The sequence below is a fragment of the Sebastes umbrosus genome, chromosome 2, assembly GCF_015220745.1.
Source record: "Sebastes umbrosus isolate fSebUmb1 chromosome 2, fSebUmb1.pri, whole genome shotgun sequence".
In the NCBI taxonomy this organism is placed as follows: domain Eukaryota; kingdom Metazoa; phylum Chordata; class Actinopteri; order Perciformes; family Sebastidae; genus Sebastes; species Sebastes umbrosus.
Window position 1 is genome coordinate 28465481 of NC_051270.1, and position 23043 is coordinate 28488523.

Here is a 23043-nt window from a genome sequence, read left to right on the forward strand (position 1 = left end):
TCTAATTAATAGTTTACAAGCAAAGATTAACTCAGTCAATACTTTATTTTATTTGCAAATAGATATGCAAATGCAGATCCTACTATTCTGATTGCATAAAAAAGTTTACATGCTGCTTCGTTTCCGACTGTCACTCATCTTGTCTGCTATTCGTGCACTACTCCTCTCATGGCTCGTGTCCACAAGGGCGTTTTTTTATCGCGAGGGGACGCGACGCTTCCCAACATTGGACACTTGGTGGGCTGTCACTAGACACAAGGCTCTAGGCTCCTGATTGGACGAGCGCTTTCCCTCCGTTGGCTGCTGCTCCCAGCTTTTAAACCGGAAACAGTGTGGAGGCTCGTTTGGAAACTTTCTTCTCTTATCTCACGAAAATAGTTCATCGAAATGTGTTTCTGAAAACATTTGAGGCGAGAAATAAGCCGCGCAGCTGCTAAATCTGTCTTTATTTTGGATCGACAACGGTTATTTTAAAAGATTCTCGGGAGTTTCGAGAGGCGGCGAATCGCGTCGGACGCCTGTGATTTACATAAAGTAGACTAGCCCTAAACTTTATGCAAACGAGGAGCTAGCGTAGTGACGCTCTGTTTCTCGAATCGCGACGCCACGCTACCAGAATGCATTGCTCGGCTGCTTACATAGACAGTGAATGGGGAACGTGGAAAGCACGGAGCCTGTGGACACGTACCATTATCGTTCACTTAAAGGAGCCGGCTCAATGAACCGGCTCGTTCTGACCGACACATCACTAGTTGGTTGGTGAAAGAAGCGCGGACGGACGGAGAAGTTTATCATCATCACCGTGTTACAGTAGAGGTTAGCTCCGTTAGTAGAGGACTTCTACACAGTCTGAGACTCTGCCAGAGACCCCCACCTGATATGCCAGTGTTCACTGGACACCATGGGTAATAGTTGAATTATGTCTTCATGATGATGCTCTGTAAATCCTGGTTATTTGCTAGTTGCTGTCTAAGCTAGTGAGAGCTTGATCTCGTCCATCGCATTGACTATAAAGGAGCTATTTGTTACCTCTCAGCCAGCTATAGCTAACGTTAACATCATTCATCTCATTACACTGATTGACTCTAGATGATTGTGTGCATGTCATCTGTTACTTGCTAGCTACACAAACGCCGTAAATGTCATGACACACACGACTATGACATTATTTTGTTGGATGGCAGTATTTTCTCTTAAACCCTGCGGAAGAATACATTTTTTTTTTTTTTTACCCTGTCAATGTCGTGCTGCGGTCCGCTTACTCGTGGCAGTCAGTGATGACGACTACATGAACTGTTGTGACAATTAGCAGCTCAGTGGTGTGGAGCGCCACCTGGTGGTGTTACTGGATTAATGGCTTATTAGACATTAGATAAAGGACCGCAGCAGGTTTACTTAAAGGTCCCATATTGTAAAAAGTGAGATTTTCATATCTTTTATATTATAAAGCAGGTTTAAGTGCCATATAAATACTGTTAAACTATCAAAACGCTCAATATACGGAGAAATACACACAGCCCGTATTCAGAAATTGTGCGTTTGAAACAAGCCGTTAGGATTTCTGTCCATTTGTGATGTCACAAATATACAACATTTAGACCATTACACGGTTTTAAACGTAAACATTCTAAATGTGTCCCAGTTTATTTCCTGTTGCAGTGTATGTGAATGACATCAGCTGTCCAAGTAAACATGGACCCAAACTGTTGCCGAGCAACGCAATTCCGTTGTAATGCGCTAAAACGGAGCGTCTTGAGACAGAGGGTAAATACAGGTATATTCAGGCAGACAGTATGAGGAAAATAATGTGTTTTTTTAACATAACAGCATGTAGACATGTTCTATTAGAAACACAAAATACAAGTAGGAACCTGAAAATCAGCATAATATGGGACCTTTAAGTCTAAGGCAATTCCTAAATTAAAAAAAATCAGTGATTAAGGTTACATGATCCATATTTCTACTGTCTGTTACCGCTGACTCAGTGTTTACTAGGGGTGGAAGAAAATATTAAAAATATGGAGTATTGCAATATTATGTTTTGTGATACTGCATCAATTCTCAAAAACCCTGTATTGATTTCTAATTGATAGTCTAGAAAGCAAAGATTAACTCAGTCAATACTTTATTTTATTTGCAAAGAGAAATGCAAATGCAGATCCTACTATTCTGATTGCAAAAAAAGTTTTTAAAAAAGTGTTTTATCTCAGATTGTATGCATGTGGTGGTGTGTTTTGTATACTATGACCGTTTTCCTAATTTAGATTTTAAAAAGTCAATATATTGCCTTGCTTCCAGTACTGCAATATGTCGTGATATATTGAATAATAACCTCTGTGTCATGATACGTATCGTATCGCCAGATTATTGCCAATACACAGCCCTAGTGTTTACAATTCTTAAGCGTTCTACCTAGATTTCAGAAGTGGCAGACAAAACAATTGTGGGGCTAGTAGAAATGTTCAGTGAGCTGCCACAGTGGCACGTGAGGAAAAAACTTAATTTCAGACCCTGAACAGCACCAATAATCAGATGGGTGTAATCAAAAGCACTGGCTAAAAAAGGGATGTTGGTGTCATAAAAATGTATTATTCTATGACCCCTAGGATGAATTGCAGTGATTGTAATGTGAAGTGACTTTGGTTGAGCCTGTTATTCATGTGTTCACAGCCTCACTGATCATAAATATGATCATAAAACTGAGTAAACAGGGAATCTGCTGGATGTTTGCATGTCATACTACAACACTGAAATTATCTTGAATTTATTCAGTTATATAGTTAAATAACATTAACTTGCTTTGACATTTTTTTAATCATCATTGACATTTCTGGTGCTTTGATCTGACTTTTTCCATTTTGTTTCAAGATACAAACTTTAATTTTTTAGAAAATTCTTGAAACAGAGGAACTTCTCTGTGATTTGTTTTTTTAGCCTTGCAGAAAAATGAAGAGGGTTATTTTAAAATGCCATACAGCAAAACTTGTTACATCGTTTTCTAAGTGGATAATGTGATGCTATTTTTCATGTACAATTAATTTGTTTAATGTGGCCTTTCCTTTTGGAAAATGCTATACTTTGTCTAGCCTCAAGACATTTTGTGAATGGTGCGCAGCACTATTGTCAGCCTTACTATAGACTCTGGAGTGTATGAATCAACGCTATGCATGTATTTATACAAGTGCACACCCATCAAGTCACATTTTCATGCTTTTGACCTGCCAGCCCAGAGGCTTATCATCTGGGTGAACATTTACGCTCCTATCAGCATTCATCCACTCTAGAGGCCTATATCACACAGCAGGAATACAAAGTTACTCAGATAACTTTGCTGTGTTCAAATCTGGAATGCCGACTTAAGTTTAAAGGGTTGGTTCACCCAAATTACAAAACATATTTTCTCAATTATCCTTAGTGGTATATAGCCATGCTGATGGTTTTGGTTTGATGTGGCCAGGTTTGAAGATATCTGCCTCTGAGATTTCTGCCGCCACCCTCAAAACAATATTTTAATGGAGATGAGAGGAATTCAATTTTTGTTGCTTTTATCATTGAAAAAAAAAATCACAAATGTTCAACGGCAATGTGACTATCCAGAATCAATGTTATGGTTGCTGTGGATAATCCATGCTATCAACAGTTGTCATTGGCTCTACTGACATGTTCTTTGTGATCTGGGTGATTTGACCCTTAGAAATCAATTAAGCTTCAGTGAGACATATGCCAGATAATTTCCACTGAGAATCAGATTTAGTCATTGTAGAGCCTTCATTATCTGCCGATATTAACTTATCACAGATAGAGTATATCAGTATCTGTATGTTTCAGCTGATAAGTGACAACAAATTGCAGTACAGAAATGTCAAAGTTATGTTTGTGGTCATTTAGAAACAGTGTCACCATTGCATGGTTTGTCCACCAGAGAGCACTGACAAGTGTAAAATGTCCTGATCATAACTTGGTCACAATTAGCCTAATTAATAACCTAATTAAGGGATCATTATGAAAAATATTTGTGTTGTGCGTTGTTGAAATGAATATTGGCTGACATATTATTGGTATATGTTGGTAAATCTTCTACTAAGGAACTTATTCTTCAATGGATTTCCTCCTTCCTCCTTAAATGAGAAAAAGCTTGGAAGCTATAACAGGATACAACTTCTTGTTGTATTCTGTGCTTAGTTGTCATGGAGATGAAGCCGTTGACATTCACGCTCATTAGCTGTTATGGTTTTAGGTTTTAGCACTTTTTTGACCTTGAAAATAGAAGTTCGCGTTTACTGTTATCCAGGTACTACCTGTCTGGCACTTTGAGTCTAGAAAAGCACTTTACAAATAAAATGTAAAAGTAGCAATACTACAGTGAAAAAATGCTCTGTTACAAGTAAAAGTCCTGCATTCAAAATCTTACTTAAGTAAAAGTACAAAAGTATTAGCATCAAAATATACTTAAAGTACCAAAAATAAAAGTACTCATTATGCAGAATGGGCCATTTAAAAATATATTATATTACTGGGTTATAATTATTGATGCATTTATGTGTTAATGTTGCAGCTTGTAGCTTTTCTTACCTGCTGGGTAGATTAACCTATAATAATACCTGCGTACATACTTTATAAGTTGATATATATTTTGCATTAATAATTTAAATCTGCAAAGTAACTAGTAACTAAAGTTATCAAATAATTGTAGTGGAGTAAAAAGTAAAATTTTTGCCTCCAAATTGTAGTGGAGTGGAAGTATAAAGTAGCATAAAAATGGTAAAGTAGAAGTATCTCAAAATTGTACTTAAGTTGAGTACCTGAGTAAATGCACTTCATTACAGTCCACCACTGATTATTATTACTATTATCCATCTACTTCCACTTAATATGTTTACAAATATATCAAAATGTTCAAAATAGACTACTTTTAATTGGCATTAATTCTGATTATTTTAGACATTCAAATATGTTGTTCTTCTCACGAATAGGCTATCCTACATCTGAAAGTATAGCAATTATACACTCAGATATATATATATGTATATACTTACTTACTACTTGCCAAGAGAATCTTTATTAAATATTTATCTTTGTGTAAAACAATTTCTGGTATTTTCCCCAAGTATAGTGTAATGAATGAGTACTTTAACTTTATTCCCATTATTTTATGGATCTCAGTTGCCACCTCTTGCCAATATGGTTGTATTTTAGGGCATGCCCAAATAATATGGAAATGATCAGCCATTGAGGTTCCACATTGCCTCCACACTCAGATATATTTTGAATCTATATTTAGACCACTTTTTTTTTTTTTCTATATTATTTTTATTGTTTTTTTGTTAATTTTGAAACAACAGAACAAACATTCACAAACGTCCCCAATAATAACATACTCGGTACAAAGAAGCTTAACAAACCTAATATTAATACAAAATAAGCCAGTATAGATACAGGAAAAACATATTATATACAACAAATTAAATAAATAAATAAAAAGAATATACACAAGTAAAAAAAAAAAATTCAAAACAATAAAATAAAATAAAATCTATTTATATATACATATATATACCGTATACATATATACGCACTTGCAGTATATACACATACCAAAACACATATAATCTATTTAGACCACTTTTAGATTTTTCTTATCTCTAAAAAACATTGAGGAAGTGTATTATGTGGAAGTTTCTCTTAGCTTCCTCTCTTCCCCGTCGTCTTTTCTCCCACACGACCTGAACGCACCATATTATCTTTAGCATGAACTCTCCCATCCATCGTCCCTGCATATCCCACAATCCTGTTCGGCTGTGGCTTCACTGCCTTCACGTTAGAGATCAGCTGAGCTCCAGCATCGCTGCAGTGAGAGCACGGTGTGCCAGCAGCGGCTGCTCGGCTCGGTGATCGGAGCAGCTCGGGGCCGCTCGGGAAGCTCTCTGGTCCGGCTTTGCCAACATTCTAAACCCGCTGATCGACTGGAGACTGGATCTTATTTAAGAAAGCTGCAAGAATGTGACTCTTTTTATGTCTCCGTTTTTTATTTTTTTACCCCCCGACTCTGCTGCTGATCGAGTACACGATTTGATCACATTTTTTTTTTTTTTTTGTATTATTATTTCGCTCATCATCATCTGTCCCCTCAGTGCGGAAAACACCTGGACTGGTCTCTCTCAGGGTAAAACCGTGCTGGTTCAGGAGGAGATCCAGGTTTTTAACCGGGACTGGGCAATAATATGTCCAGGCGAAAACAGACCAACCCCTTCAAAGTTGACTGTAGGTATTCCAGGTATTGTCTAATGCGTTATTTATCCATGTCACGTCCTTTTCTCCGTGTGTACTCTGGCTGTTTGACAGGAATGTGTTGAATTATTATTGTTTCTGTAGCATTAACCAGTTGATGTAGTTTATAATAGATTCATGTAGATGTATTAAACCAAAGATTCAAGGATTCCTCAGGATGACATACCATCACATCACATACTCTATTGTATATTCAGAGTATAGCAGCTGACATTTAAATATCTTTATTTTTTTGGTTTCATTTTGGTTTATGGTTGTGTGTGAGAATACATGAAATACTTTATTGGCTGCTCAATACATTTTTTTCTTTATTCCACAATTGCCCCTTTGAGTAGTTACATTTAAATATCTTTATTTTTTTGGTTTGAGTGGTGATGGATATCTCACTTTCATTTTGCTTTATGGTTGTGTGTGAGAATACTTGATTGGTTGATCAATGCATTTTTTCTTTATTTTTTTCTTTAGTTGTATTGACATAGTTACACATACTGAAATGAAGTAAGAGGACAGCTACACTCATTGACTAAATCAACCTCTTGGTAAATACAAATGAGCACAGTAATTGCTTAAAAGTAGCTGTTATTATTTTGACAAACTCAGCAAGATTGGTATGTTGATGTGGTGTAATGGTGCTCATCAACACCTTGATCTGGTGCCAAACATAGCACACGCTCTTGTGACATAGTGATGTCAACATCTTTCCTTTGAAATTGATAATTACTTTATTTTTTTGGTTTGAGTGGTGATGGATATCTCACTTTCATTATGGTTTATGGCTGTGTGTGAGAATACTTTATTGGTTGATCAATACATTTTTTCTTTATTCCACAATTGCCCCTTTGAGTAGTTGTATTGACATAGTTACACATACAAAAATAGGCTGAAATAAAGTAAGAGGACAGCTACACTCATTACCTAAATCAACCTCTTGGTAAATACAATAGAATAAAAAGAAAATGATAAATAACTGATTAAAAAACATGCAAATGAGCACAGTAATTGCTTAAAAGTAGCTGTTATTATTTTGACAAACTCAAGCAAGATTGGTATGTTGATAAGGTGTAATGGTGCTCATCGACACATTGATGTGGTGCCAAACATATAGCACACGCTCTTGTGACATAGTGATGTCAACATCTCTTCTTTGAAATTGAGCAATCTTTAAGTGACATGTTGGTCGACTAGTATCACTATTTGTGTGTTTTTTCCGAGAAGCCTGTGATAGTATCATCCTGTAGTGAGCCTGTATGTCAGCACTTGTGGTTAACCATGTTTCTGGCTTGTGGGTTTTGTTTTGAGATGTCATTTCTGTAGATTTTATTTATTTTTTTTTTTTTTATTAGGCAAAAAGGCCTCTAAGAAGAAGCAGAGTCTCATCACAGATAGCATAAATGGTGATCAGAGGGGACAAGCGTTTCTTTTACACACTGTGCATGGTGTCAGCTCAGTTTGCTCTGACGTCTCAGTTCCAGTGCAGGATAGACAAGAAAGCAATGCAGAGCAGAAGAGTTTAATTAACAATGAATCAATAAGGGGATTGACAAGAAACAGGAAGCTATTTTGATAAACATCTAATTGTTTTAGTATTTTTTTTTTTACGAAAAATGTCCAAACACTCTCTGATTCCAGCTTTTCAAATGCGTGGAATACATTAATTTGAATACCAAAGACGCAAGGATTAATCGATTAGTTGTCAACTATCAAATTAATCTGCAACTATTTTGGTAATGGTAAGATCAGTTAATTAAAACAGTTAAGAAAAAACAAGTAAAACTTCTCTGATTCCTTTACTCCTCTATGACAGTGGGGACACGGGAAACACTGATCAACATTTTTCCGACATTATAAAGACCAAACAACTGATTGATTAATCGAGAAAATAATCACCAGATTAATCGACAATGAAATCGTTAGTTGCAGCCCATTATTGAATACATCATCTCGGGTTCTGCCAAGTTATAATTGGCATTTTTCTCTATTGTCTTATTGTCTTTATAGACAAATGGATTCCTTAAGAAAATAATCTGCAGATTAGTCGATAATGGAAATAATCATTATTTGCAGCCCCACAGAGCAAATATGCGGCAAAAACAAAGTAAAGCCTCAGCGATTCAAAATATGTGCAATTGCTTTGTACTTTAGGATGAGAGTTGTTGTTGAAATCTTTTTTCCCTTTTTTAGATTGAGATATTGACAGTATTTCTAGCTTCAATAAGCCTCTTCGTACACATTTTCTCATATCGAGTGCTTTCTGAGTGGCACATTGTCCTCAGGCATCCTTGTTTGTATGCAGGGCTTTTCCTACCTATCATCAATGGCATTACACTATGATGAATTACAGCGTCCCATTTTGATTTCATATTCTAATGAGATATTGGCACACAATACACAGAATTAACTTAAAGGAATACCGTGGAGACCCCTGGTGTGAATAAACCCTCTCTGAGCTTTAGCTTTTGGCCTTCTTCCCTCAGATCTCCTTTTTGGTTTGACAGCATGCTGACCTCTTAAACACACTTCAGTCCACAGAAGGGGATTGCCCAGTGTAATCTGCTCAAGTTATGTATGCTGCAGCCCTCCTTTCTAAACATAGTTTGTTTAAACTGCTGTTGAAATGCATCTTGCACTTGCGACTGCAATAATCCCTGCGAGCTAATGAGCTCATTTGCCGCTCAGTAACACTTCTACAAGAGTCTGGAGTGGGAGCCGAGCACCCTCAGGAGGGCCTTGACGATGCGATGTAATGTTGGCATAACGTTCGTGCACTTCATGCTGTGACGAACGCCAAAACATTTTTTAGACTTGACAAGCCATACCACCCGCCGTGTCACTGGAGTGTGAGTTCAGGCGCTGTGTTTTGTTACATTGACTCTCCTCTCCTCTGCTCTGCCTTGATTGTTTTACCTGTCTTTTCTTGCGAGGTATGAACTGCATGCGTGGAGCTGTCCTCCAACCCCCCCACCCCCTGAGAGGGTTAGACCAGATAGACAGACTGACAGACCAGACAGGCAGGGAGACAGTCTGACAGGCAGGCAGCCGGGCTCACACACATACACACACACACACACACACACACACATAGGGAATTCCAGACAATAATACAACAGTGCTGTCTGTCTAGCTTTGCGTTCCTCCTTGAGTTTGATGTACAACAACAGCAAGAATAAACAGCATTATATTAAAGTTAATCAGAATTGGAGGTGGTGCATGCCTTATGGAGGAAAGTGGATTTGCTCTTCGGCGTGACGGTAAATAGTAATAAATACTGTGCAGGTTATTTCAGATTTTTTTCTGAGTGTACATATGTGTAGGACTTCCACTAATAATTATTTTCATTGTCGATTAATCTGTTGTTTATTTTTTTTTGATAAATCGAAACGTTTTTTAGGCTGTAAAATGTTAGAAAAATGTCAATCAATGTCTCCCAAAGTCCAAGATGACGTCCTCAGACATCTTGTTTTGTCCACAACTCAAAGACATTCAGTTTACTGTCATAGAGGAGTAAAGAAACCAGAAAATATTCACATTTAAGAAGCTGGAATCAGACTTGTTTTTCTTAAAACATGACTCAAACTGATGAATCAATTATCAAAATAGTTGGCGATTAATTCAACAGTTGACAGCTAATTGATTCATCGTTGCAGCTCTACATATGTGTGGGTACCGAAGCTACAATTTTTGTTAAGTGGACTTGCATTTCATCTAATATGAAAAGTACAGTCTGTTTCTATCAAACATCTGAACTTGTTTTTTTAAGGAGATGAAAAAGAAAATGTTTTCTCCCAAATTAGCTCAGCACAAATGTGTCTTGATTATCTGTGATTGCCGTGTGCTTTCATGGCAACAGTGTAGTCTTGTGGCCGGATCAAAAGCCCAATATGAGTATCTAAATATTACTTTTCCGTTGAGATTATCAAGGAAGAGCATTTCAGGTGCCAAACTAACCGGAGAAAGTCTTCCACAAAGAGAAAAAAAAATGGTTAATCACTTCACATTCTTCTTTCTAATATTAGGTCACCCGTTAATGTGAGGATTGATCAGATGTCTGGCCCACCATCCTCATTCTCCTGAGTGTGTGTGTGTGTGTGTGTGAGTGAGTGGATGTAAGACGGAGGGCCCCAGCACTTCCTGCACATTCAGACGGTGTTGTGCGTCTGCATGTGTGTGTGTGTGTGTTTTTGGAGGGGACGGCGGCTGAAAAGGAGACGGAGGGGGCTCTGAATTCAACAGGACCCCCATTGCTTGGTGTTTGAGTAGAGTTTTGGCATTCTATCTTTTGTCTGTTTTGTTTTGCGCGCTACCCCACCACCACCACCACCACCCCCCCACACCGCCTCCTCTCTCCCTCTTCTGTGTGTCTGTTGGCTGATGAGTTTGTCTCTTTGTCTGGATTCAGTCAGACACTGCGTCACCTCCTGCCTACAGACACACAGACTCAGAGATAACATCACAGTGGCAGAGAGAGAGGGAGGGAGGGAGGAGAGACAGATGTACAGACAGAGCCCTTGCGGTGGGGGGATGGGTATCTCTCACACATCAATCATTGGCTATGTGCCGTGAAGCCAGCTTGTTGTAGTAGTTCATAGTTCAATACTCCGACCCACCGCTCTACCGGTGCTAATGAAGGCTTTGATTTCTTCAGGAAAAGTGTCCAAACTGCGTTCACATACTAACTTCTCACCACAAGTAGTAGAATGACAAACCTCAAGATTATACCTCTGTTTTCCTCTGATACTCAGAGAGAGAGTGTGTGTGTCTGTGTGTGTGTGTGTGTGTGTGTGTGTGTGTGTGTGTGTGCGTGCAATACCTCAGGATTGTGACGAGGGCTGTAATTACTTCTGTCAGTCTCAGGTAACTGAAGTCAGGATCTCTCTCCCATCTCTGATCCGTGTGTTAATGGATAGAGAGCACACACACACAAGAAAGAAAATTGGATTTTAAGATATCATTAATTTCAGTGATCTGAAGTGTGTTCTTGTGTGTGTGTGAGGAGCTCTCAACAAAACTGTCTCCAGTGAAGCAGCGTTGGCAGTTAGATACAGGTACTTTGCAGGGTCAAGTGTGATAATCAGAAAAGTGAAGGGGATTCTTGCAGCATCTCTGCAAACCAACAGAGCTCTAAAACAAAAGAGTGGCATCACGAGGAGTTAAATGAGCCACATATGGGCTGTCACGGTATGAAGCTTTATCCTCCCCCTCAGAGCTGATGATGGTATAGATATGGAAGTAGTCAGAGCTACATACAAGCAGGGAGGACAGAGGGCGAGCCAGGCTGTTCGGTGTGTGGGTGGTACTGAGAGAGAAACACACTGAGGAGCAAGGCAGCTAGCTGGAGGAAAAGAGTGCAGGCTGCTTTCTCCCGTGGGACTGCAGCATGGCTGTCGAACAGAGCTAGCATGTATCTGCGAGTGTGTGTGTGTGTGTGTGTGAAAAAGTGGGGGTTGGGATGCAAATGAAGTTAATGTGTGTGTGCACATATATATATGTCCGTGTGCTTGCCTTGCTGCTGGCTTAGCATCCATTATGCTTCAGTGTCGAATGGTTCATGCAGAATCGCCAAAGACGTTCTTGTGGTCTGGAGCGGAGCCCAAAAGTCTTGTGGAAAAATGTAGAATTGTATAAATAATTCACGATCTGGGACTGTGTGTGTTGTTGTTGTTTTTTTGTTTGTGCTGTTCTGATCATAGGTTTCACTTTTTTTTCCCATTTTCTGTTATTGTAATATCTACTATTCAGAGGCCTGGACATATTTTGTGTGTGGACAAAACCAGAGCTCAAAGCTATAGGCGAATGCACCAGTGTTGAAAAATTTATACCTTCTCCTGGTATGCTGTGACAGTAGATGTAGTTTCTATGTTGCTATGGAGATAAAACACTCATATGCTGGATACAGTATATATAGGTAAAAGGTGGCATCTGCATTAAAACAGACTTCGTTTATTGACATGTTTGAATGTGAATTTTAAAAAGCCTGTTATTTGTGAAATCAATTCCTCACCAGGAGGTCCTGCCACCACGGTGCACACTCTGTCTGTAGACACACTTATATTCTCCCTGTATGGTTCACGGTACGCAGGAAATTGCAGTGTTTCGTCATTCATAAGCGATCTTTGAAATAGTGAAACTTGATAGATAGGCTTCCATTCATGTGCTCCAAACCTTTTTATGCAAATACAAACATAAGAGTCATTGATTATTTCCAGTTCTGTAGCTTGTCACTTGCAGGTCTTGGAATTGTATTATTGATTGATGGATTCATATAGTGGTGCAGGGATGACATATTTTTGAAGGCCAACCAGCATTGTCATGGGTTCCCTCGACAAAAAGCCAAAGGGATTTATCATTGGGTTTTGGATTATTGCAGAAAATGAGCTCTGTGGCAAACAAACGTTTATCATACTTACATGTTTTGTTCCATAAAATAATCTCACAATTTTTGAATCGTGAATGCAATCAGCAGAAGTACAACACTAACGTTAGGCTATAAACAAACTACACCACGGTCGTATGAGCGCGAGTATACACAACGAGGCTGTAAAAGCGGAAGAGTCGGTGTGATGACGTTTAGTAGTTTCATTTAGCCACTTTTTAGCCACTGCCTTTTTTAAGACACGTAAAAGCTTCAACATTCACGAGTGGGATATTTACTGATGTCGTAGAACAAAATATTAAAATCTCTTGAGCTTGTGTTAACCACAGACCTTATTTCAGGCATCTAACTAAAAACCCATTGACTTCCAGTCGAGGGAACCAGAAATGCTAAACTGCTAAGTCATTTCTGGGTTTTAGGACTCATTCCTGCACCACTTTATTCATTCATTGCCTTATCAACAACCAGTACTAGGGCTGTTCTTAAATCATATGATGATGGTATAGTAGAGTTGGATGGTGCAAAACCTTTGTATCATTGAGTGTTAAAAAGGGTGCCATATAGATATACATATTGTGACGTAATACATTTTCTGTAAAAAGAATTGGACTGTTAATGGATAAAAAACAGACAGGAATGCAAATTAAATCCCCGACATATGAAGGTACTTAATCTCATTGCATCTGCAAAAACAAAGAAATGGTTGCAACATTGCCAAAATTGGTCTAAAACATGCAGAGATGTTAAAGGATAGATACCATGGTATGACAAAATCTATGATATTAGGAAAAATGTATATTGTCTCATGGTATATATTGTCATATTACCCGCCCACATCAGTCCACCAGTTCATTGTGCTCACTGGAAACACTCATCTTACCATTTTTCTGTCTCCAGGGCCATTCCACACTTCAGGCATCACAGGACTTCAGCACACTATTAACATGGATGGCAGGGACGAATTCACCGAAGACAGTGAATGCTGCAGCAACAACTCCCAGGAAGTACAAGAGCAGGATAGCATCTCAGGTACAGGATGGAGGGACGGGACGGGATGGGACGGGACAGGGGAGGACTTCACGGGCTCTGTGGGACGTCCTCGGACTGAGGGGTGTTAGTGAGAGTAAGCCCTGCTCTGTGTTCTGTTGTCTGTCTGTATTGATAGGGCTGTGTTTGCCTCCATAGAAGACAGCGATAGTGACCTTGACAACCACGGTGAAGACTCGTCCTCCAACACCTCCGCCGACGACCACATGACCACCAAGAGATCGCAGTGCCGCCTACAAGGAGCGGGAGTCAAAGAGGTGAGAGATCGTGCCACTTTTTTGTTCATAGTGGCCACTGTACTGTGAAGTTGGTGGTGTGGGATAGGGGTGGTCAATATATCAAATATACTCGATGATGTTTTGCAAACATCGAGTATAAATATCAACCTGCAGCGCTCCTCCTGTCACCAAACCACCGTGACCGGAGAGATCACCACCACCGCTCTGTCTGTGCTCAGCGTCTCCTCTCCTCATCCCGAGTTTAGACGTACCTCAAAGTCATGTGCCCGGCTGCAAGCCTGTGCATCATGCAGCCTCTGGAGGCTTCCTCTCAGCCCTTTCAGACAGAGCGATCGGATTTCAATCATATCTCAGTGTGGACACTGGAGACACATATTAATACCAGGTGTAAATGTAATCAGGTTTAATCACATCTAGATTAGAGCTGTCAATCAATTAAAATAGTTAATCGTGATTAATTGAAAATGAATCACGTTTTTTTTATCTGTTCAAAATGTACCTTAAAGGGAGATTTGTCAAGTGTTTAATACTGTTATCAATGTGGGAGTGGGTGAATTTGCTTGTCTGTAAAGAGGAGACTCATAGAACCCATTCACATATCTTGAGGTCAGAGGTCAAGGGACCCCTTTGAAAATGGCCATGACAGTTTTTCCTTGCCAAAATTTAGCACAAGTTTGGAGCGTTACTTAGTCCCCAATGCTAGGTAGTATGGCTGGTACCAATGGATTCCATAGGTTTTCTAGTTTCATATGATACCAGTATCTTCACTCTGGCTTTAAAACTGAGACCGCTACGACCTAAAAAGTTGTGTTAACGCGCTAAAGAAATTAGTGGCGTTAAAACAATTATTATCATGTTAACTTTGACAACCCTAATCTAGATTCAATCTGGATACGAGACACATTTTAATGCCAGGTGTAAAGGGGGTCTGTGTTGCACCTAAGAAATATAGCATATAATTTGAACAGGAAGTACTGATACGTATCTGACATTTGACAGTTTCCTTCCTTCCTTCCTTCCTTCATTTATTAAAACTGTGAAACACAAACTGGGTTTCAACTAGTTCTACTTAAGTGCACATATATATATTTTTTGCTATTTGTTGAACTTGTTAAACATCCATTTTGACATAAATCTCAAGACAGTAAGAAAAACAAAAGGTATTTTCGTTTTATCTGCAAAAACCTTTCAGAATGTCATATAACCATTGAGTGCTTCTGTGGGGTGTGACAATTTGTGACTTTTGTAAACCAAAATATACCCCTATGCAATTAAGAAAAACGGCAAGCACTTGAGTTTAACGGACTTGAACAGAACACCTCCTGGTATCAGCCAATATGTTTTGTGCCAGGACCTTCTGTTTCAAAAATGTTCTGTATTTCAGTTTGTGTGTGAGTCACATCTGTGACAGCACACAGCATCATGTCACTGTTACTGAGTCATTGGGGCTTGTGAGAATTTTCGCTCATTCACACACTCAACACACCCCACCACTTGCAGAAACACTCCAGCTGGAAACGTGAAGTGAGTAGTGACTCCACAAAGGCCCAGCAAGAAATAAAAAAAAAAAAAACTAATTACAGTGTCTAGCATTATTCTTTAAGCATGCATCATGTTATGTTTATAATCTGTCTTGCTTCAGTTTGTCCAGATAGAAAACGTGCAGAGATGTTGTGGTGTAGGTTTTCCTCCTGAAATGTGTTTTAATGGTGCTTGGTTTTCCCTCAGGAGAGCGAGGAAGGGGCGGACCACGGCCACAACTTTATTTGTCCTCTCTGCACGCTGGATTTCAGCAGTCCCGAGAAGCTCATCTCCCATGTCTACCAGGTGAGAACAACATTGTCTCGCCTGTCCTAATCCAGTACAGAAGTATGAAAACAAAGCAGCTTTAGATCCTTTATTGCTGTCTGTTTCTAGTAAGCTAGAGGCAGGTCATCACCTTTAAAGCCCCTAAGTAGCTTCCAGCATCAGCACTGCAGTGAAATGCAGGTTAAAGGAGAAGGGATAGACTTGTATGATCTTGTGCTAACCTTGTCATGTTACTGCATATAAAAACATTTATTCAGTACCAGATATCTTGAAGGTTATTGTATATTTGCTGATAGTAAATGATGCTCTCTTATAAATGCTGCAGCTGCAGGTTCACCTCCTCTTCCAGGCTCTTTACCTTTCATTTTACAGCAATCCACAGCGTTCACTCTCATCGTATGCGTGTACACCAATGGCCGTGAGGCCTCACTTAATATTCAGTAGCTGATTTATACCTTACTTCAGCATTTGCAGAATTCACACAATCAACGCTGTGCATTTTTTTTGTCGGGCAGTTTGTGGTTCTTGCACTTAAAGATGCTGAAAGATGAGTGTGCATCCTGTCACTGTAATGTTGATCGATCACAACAGTGTCGGCCTTGTTAATCGCTGTGGGACGGTACAGTATGGACAGTGGCACAAACCACAACAGTGTCAATTAATTCATTGCAAGACTAGACTGAGGGCCATATTTCAATGCTGCTCAAATTATTTGAAATATTTTAAATATCCGGTCATTTAATTCCTGTTTATAGACAACATTTTTGTTGTTGAGCTGTAAATAACATTAAAATGTTGTGTATGCTACCTCTGCTTTTTCTAAAAAGTTCTCTCCATTCTTTGAGAAAATACTAACTTAACATGCTTATAGCATGTACAGCACTGTGCATTACGCCCACATCATCAATTATGATTATTATAATATTTTTTAGCAATCATTAAATTAGATTTGATACTTATAACAAAAACATATTTTTCAATTATTTGATCATTTTTAATTAGAGCTGCAACGATTAATCGATTAGTTGTCAACGATTGAATTCCTCGCCAACTATTTTGATAATGGATTAATCGGTTTGAGTAATTTTGAAAGAAAAAAGTAAAAAATTCTCTGATTCCAGCTGCTTAAATGTGAATATTTTCTGGTTTCTTTACTCCTCTATGACAGTAAACTGAATATCTTTGAGTTGTGGACAAAACAAGATATTTGAGGACGTCATCTTTGGCTTTAGAAAACACTGACTGATTCACCATTTTCTGACATTTTATAGCCAAACATCTAATTGATTTATCAAGAAAATAATCAACAGATTAATCGACAGTGTAAATCGCTGGCTGCAGCCTTAATTGCATCAAGCTAAAAGTGTGTTTGTGGTACCACAGTGGACAGGGGAAGGCTTATATTGAAATGCTGAGTGATGATAAAATGAGTGATCCATCGTCTGACAGACCTTGTTGATACCATTTATTTTCTGACAGCATTTGTCTCCTGGCTGTGTAGAGTTTAGTTAACCTGATTACAAATATACAGTCATTTGTGGTACTGTCCTTATGTATTAAATTAAAAAAGTATCTGATTCTGGCTGCTTAAATGTGAATATTTTCTGGTTTCTTTACTCCTATATGACGGTAAACTGAATATCTTTGAGTTGTGGACAAAACAAGACATTAGAGGACGTCATCTCGGGCTTTGGAAAACACTGATCGACATTTTTCAGCATTTTCTGACATTTTATAGACCAAACAACTAATCCATTAATCGAGAAAATAATTAACAGATTAATCATGGATGAAAATAATCATTCGTTGCAGCCCTACTTTGAATAATTGATCACATACAGTTTAAAATATGTTGTATGAGTTTATTAATATATTTAATAATGTTGGGTGGTGTGCTTTAAATGTGTCTCTTTTTTAAATTCCTTATCGTGTTTTTGCTGTCTTTAACAGCACACGACTATGATGAGCAACAGCAAGAGCTACGTGTGCCCAGTGTGTGGGCGAGCCCTGAGTTCGCCTGGCTCACTTGGACGACATCTTCTCATCCACTCCGAGGACCGCCTCTCCAACTGCGCTGTCTGTGGCGCGCGCTTCACAGACACCAACAACTTTAACAGGTTCGGCTCATCTCCGCTGCATCTCTTGTCTCAGGTCTTTAATGCACATTGCTCTCATCTTCTAAAGGAATAGGTCTACATGTAGATAAGTTTTACTTCAAATGAATAACGTATTATCAATAATTAAGCAGTGGACTGATGTTAAGTCACTTGCTTCCACAGTTTTCAAGTAGATAAAAGACAAATAAATAATAAATCACAATAAGTAAATAATGTAAAATACAGTGTTTACCTCGTAGTGATTTGAGGTTTTCCTGCTGCTGTTTTATTCATCTTTAACCTACAACAAATCCTTTTATCAGCATACAAAGGCAGCAGACATCACCGATTCAGCAGGAGGAACTATTTTAAATAGTGCAGTGAATGAATTCAAAAAATGTCAGAAACTGCAAGTCACACTCAAACACTTCAAAAAAGACACATTTAGGTTGACTGGTTTCCTATTTGTGCATCCAACAAGGTGGTCAAATCTGTGAAAAGGTGAATTCTGAAAATGGAAATGAAAATGTGTCTTTAATACTCGAACACTACGGAGCAGCGGTTCTCAAAGTATGAAAACAAGGCAGGATGCAGAACATGAGGGATGAATAAAATTAGTACTGCAATGACAGATTTAATGGAAATAAACGTGCATGTTGCTTAGCAACTACCATTACGTTTCAGATTCAAACAGCACTGGCGAGGTCAGGACACATAGTAGAAGGAGAAACATAGTGAGGAGCCGTAATGTAAAAGCAGAGAAAAGAAGAAGGAAAAAAAAACATGAGCTACTATAGTTAGTCGGGTGTTACTATAAGTAAAACGGCACAAGTATGTATAAATCAGGAGGATAAAATGTTGTTTCAGGTGTCTAATGCCTCTAAGAAGTCATAAATAACGGGATGTATGTGGGTGGCTGTGGCTCAGAGGGTAGAGCAGGTTGTCCATCCCGGCTGCTCCGGGTCACATGTCGATGTGTCCTTGAGCAAGACACTTAACCCCAAATTGCTCCTGAAGGCATAGCCATCGGTGTGTGAATGAGTATTTAGATTAGATCCTGATGGGCAAAGTTGGCACCTTAGTAGCCTCTGCCATCAGTGTATGAATGTGTGTGTGTGTGAATGGGTGAATACTGACATGTAGTGTAAAGCGCTTTGAGTGGTCGGAAGACTAGAAAAGCAGTTCCATTTACCATATTACTTTGACCAGCTATTTAATACTGTGTCTTTTCTTAGGGAGAAGCTTAAAGATGTCCTCGACACAACCAGGTTGGATGTTAGCGATGGAAGGGACTCCTGCTCCATGTCCCTCTCCAGCAGCCCCATGACCAGCCCGGGCCACGGCGCCTGCTCCTGCCACGGACCGGGCCCCAGTCCCAGTTCATGCCAGGGCCCTCACGCCTGTCAAGTACCTGACCCCAACCCCAACCTATGTCAAGTCCATCGTACCTGCCAGGGACCAGGCCACATCCCGAGCCAGTGTCAAGGCCCCAGACAGTGTCACGGCCAAGGACATGGACATGGACCGTGCGCAGGCTCTGACCAGGGACCCTCCTATCCCTCGCTGCCCGACGGCCTCCTCTCCGAAGGGCCATCACTGGCGTCTATCCCCGACGCTCTTAACTCCTCTTCCCCGGGCTTCCCTCCCATCGGCGACATCCTGAGCCCGATGCCGGTGTATCCCGCCGGAGTGCTGCTGGTGTGCAACAGCTGCGTGGCCTACCAGCAGCTAGTGGAGGCCCAGTCGCCGCTGCGAAAGTGGGCTCTGCGTAGGAAGAACGAACCGTTGGAGGCCCGCATGCAGCGTCTGGAGCGCGAGCGCACAGCGAAGAAGAACAAGCGGGCGTGCGAGACGGAAGACGAGAGGGAAATAAGGAGGCTGCGGGACCGCGAGGCCAAGCGCATGCAGAGGATGCAGGAGTCGGAGGATCAGCGGGCGCGCAGGCTGCAGAGAGACAGGGAGGCCATGCGTATGAAGAGGGCCAACGAGACGCCGGACAAGAGGCAGGCCAGGCTGATCCGCGAGAGGGAGGCGAAGAGGATCAAGCGGCGGCTGGAGAAGATCGACCCCGCCCTGAGGACACAGATAGAGCACGATCCCGCTGCCATGGCTGCCCTCACAGCGGACATGAGTCTCTTTCAGTTCCCCTGCCCTATGCCGGTCCCTTCCATTGATAACGGTCTGTTCATGAAGCTGCCCTGATGGGATCGGTCCACTAGGGGGGGGGGGGAGCAACTGGCCTCTAGCAGGCACCATTAACCTCTGCACTCCGCCGTGGTCACAGTGAACCATTCCCAGCTGGTTTACCTCCAGCTTCTTCTGTGTTCGAACAGCTCCACAGACAAACTGCTTTGTTAAATACAGCAAAAAACTACTTCAATTTCTAATTTATTACAGTTTAGAAAACCTTGGCGACAGGGTTGAGAATGTTTCATATTGTATGGATGATGACATAAACGCATGTTGTAAAGAGATTTTATCTGTTCGTCAGCAGATTTAACACAGTTCATTCTAGTAGGAGCAGTTATACTTCCTTTGAGGAAAAACAAATCTTTTTGCACATGGACCTTCAGTGACAGGAGCGGGGACTTTGTAGCCACAGCCCCACCCCTCTCCCTTGTTCCCTCCCTTCTGGTCCACTCCGCCAGCCCAGTGACTCGGGTTTACTGGTAGCTACACCTCTCTCTTCAAGCTGCCACCGTGGGTCCCTGGGAAAGTTCATATTCAGTCAAACTCTACTACCTCAGCTGGCGCCGTGGTCGCGCCCTTCTGTCTCGTGGCTTACTCGCGTTCCAACTCCCAAGCTTCCAAAGCTCTACGTGTACTGTACAATAACTACAGAGGATTGCGGGTTGCTTTACCACAGTTTTGTGTTTATCACTCCGGCACTTTTAATAGGACACAAACATTCCCAGGAGATTTACAAACTGCACCATGCATTTCCCAGATTTGATTATAATGTTTCAAAACAGATTATGAATGTTTTGTCCTATTGAACCACGCCCAGTGTTGAGCAGCATTCCTCCCCCTCCTCACCTCCTGCGTTGTACAACTTGATGCATTCGCCTCTTTACATTCTTCTTTGCCAATATTTGAATCTGTTTTTCTTCTTTCTACATCGTTACACTCCAATGCCAATGTCATTTCTTTTTTTCTTTTCTTTTTTTACTATCTGTTACAGAGCTTTTCTTTGGCTCATAAGAAATCCAGTCTGTGCTGCTGTACAATACATTAGTTACCTCTTTTATATTTTGGGCTCATCACATTAAGGAATATTGTGCTAAAAATGCTCCGTTAAGTTTTCACAATGAAACAGTTCCTTATATGATATTTTACTTGAATTCTGCCCACTAAGACGCGTTTTGTTTTCCTCTTGATGAGTCAATTACAACATGAAAATGTGTTATTATTGTTTAGAGGATCATATACACAGATAATGCATCCTCTGCGAGCAATTTGTGTAGCATTCACAAGCTGCAGTACCTTCAGTATATATGTGACCTGTACCACTTAAATTGGGGTTTAACGTAAATCCCGTCAGCAGAATTGATGAAAGCTATTTATTGATTTATATGAACTCCTTTTAAACTGTTTTATTTTTTAATCCCCATCCGTTACTGAGCACTGGGGCTGATCTCATGACACATACAGCCCATACTGGGAGAGAGATTTTATTAATCTATATTCATTAACCTCATTCCAGCACATATTTATGCAATATGATGTGAATATATTTTTCTCGTGAAAATGTTTTGGGTTATTTTGTTTACCGTCGGTGGTATAAAATAGTTTAAATGTTTAAATTAGAGGCCATTTCTGGACTTCCCTTGTTTTAATTTCCTGTAAGGTTACCTCCTCTCGACTTCATATCTCCAGATGCAAAACATTTTACAGTGTCAATAAGCAGTTTCTGAAGTATTCTTCAAAGAATACCAGAGACGAGGACAAGTACTGGTTCTGTTTGAGTCACTCCTAGACGAGAGTCAACCTACCTGGCTGTTTTATTACAGCAAATTTAACAAAAGGGGGGAAATAAATAGGGATTTATTTTGTTTCATTCTCAGAGGCTTTTCTAGGAGTGCATCAAACCTCTATGCAACAGATGTGTTATTTATTCCAATTCACTTTTCACTGAAACTATGCAGAATGCAACTTTAATTTAAAACGGACTTCAACGTAAAGAGTTTAGCTTCTCAGGCAATTTTAACTCAGTGAGAGGGCTCAGAGCCTAGAAACAACACCCTGGTCCATAAGAATCATTTATAGATCTATCACATGACGTCATAGCAACAGTTTTTGGCAGTTGTGTGACTTTTCTAGAGACACTTTGTCTTCGGAGATCTGTTTTCTCTTCCTGGTTCAGCACATGAAAGCAACAGGGTCTCACTGCCATCCTACTCATGACATACTGTACCAAGGGCAGATGGGTGTTCTCCACAGAGGCTTCAGGTGTCATGTATTCCTCTCTTCTCTCAGACTATGAATACTGGGTATTCTCGGAGGTTGCTCTTTGAAATTGCTGTGATCCCCTTTTTTGTCCTACAGTGGACCAATGCGACAGAAGCCTGCTTGCGGCGTCTGTGGTCTGACATACTATTGCAAAAGGAATTACTCTGAACTCTGAGGCGATGCTGGTCTTTTACGAGCAGCACTCTCAGTGTGGATTAGGTAAGCACTGCATGTCGTGAAACTGCACTTGTCCTAGAATGGTTCAATATGAGCTTGTGTTCTACTGTTAGTTTATGCCTGCCTGTTTTTTACAGTTTAATCAAAAGAAAAAAATGTTGTTTAAAAAAAAATACTAAAAAAAAAACGTTGGCCTTTCTGTATTAATTCTATCAGGATTTTTCTCTCAATGTCCATGTTTACAAAACAGATCTCTCTGAACAAGGCCAAATGAATGAGCTAAACTGCTAAATGAGAACATTCATGCTTGCTGCGATATCAATGCATTCTGACTGGATGGCACTTTGGGGATGCCATCCTCTGTTACTGGATTAACAGATGTACAGACCGTGATGAAACCTGGTAAAGAATGTGGAAATAAACATTGACTTTACTATAATGGTAGTGTCCCGTGTCACTTCCCTCCTCATCTGTTTTATACACACAAATACTTGTTTGTTTTTAATGGCTACAGTGTCGCACACGATTCTTTAACAGTGGGAGGTCTTTTCTTGTTTAAGAAGAATTA

The 23043-nt window shown here is 40.0% G+C and overlaps 1 protein-coding gene across 5 annotated transcripts; it reads left to right on the forward strand.

Annotated features, from left to right (window-relative positions):
• The first annotated feature begins 769 nt into the window (after nucleotides 1-769).
• On the forward strand, nucleotides 770-22914 carry LOC119480255 (zinc finger protein 821). Of its 5 annotated transcripts, none has more exons than XM_037756401.1 (6): nucleotides 770-905; nucleotides 13556-13687; nucleotides 13844-13962; nucleotides 15673-15771; nucleotides 17704-17870; nucleotides 19085-22914. In XM_037756401.1, the coding sequence occupies exons 1-6, from the start codon at nucleotides 902-904 to the stop codon at nucleotides 20049-20051; spliced, it is 1488 nt and encodes a 495-aa protein (XP_037612329.1). In that variant the 5' UTR covers nucleotides 770-901; the 3' UTR covers nucleotides 20052-22914. The 5 variants fall into 5 exon arrangements, with proteins under 5 accessions (XP_037612329.1, XP_037612311.1, XP_037612301.1 ...); XM_037756383.1 differs by lacking the exon at nucleotides 770-905 and adding an exon at nucleotides 5782-6274 and having other exon boundaries at nucleotides 15676-15771; XM_037756373.1 differs by lacking the exon at nucleotides 770-905 and adding an exon at nucleotides 5782-6274 and having other exon boundaries at nucleotides 13847-13962.
• Nucleotides 22915-23043: the final 129 nt, after the last annotated feature.

What these genes read in the sequence shown, in the direction of transcription:
- LOC119480255 (XM_037756367.1), top strand. Translation starts at nt 6,013, where the DNA reads ATGTCTCCGTTTTTTATTTTTTTACCCCCCGACTCTGCTGCTGATCGA. An exon ending in AAGGAGCGGGAGTCAAAGAG is followed by an intron (nt 13,963 to 15,672) that starts GTGAGAGATCGT and finishes GTTTTCCCTCAG; the next exon opens with GAGAGCGAGGAAGGGGCGGA. An exon ending in TCATCTCCCATGTCTACCAG is followed by an intron (nt 15,772 to 17,703) that starts GTGAGAACAACA and finishes TGTCTTTAACAG; the next exon opens with CACACGACTATGATGAGCAA.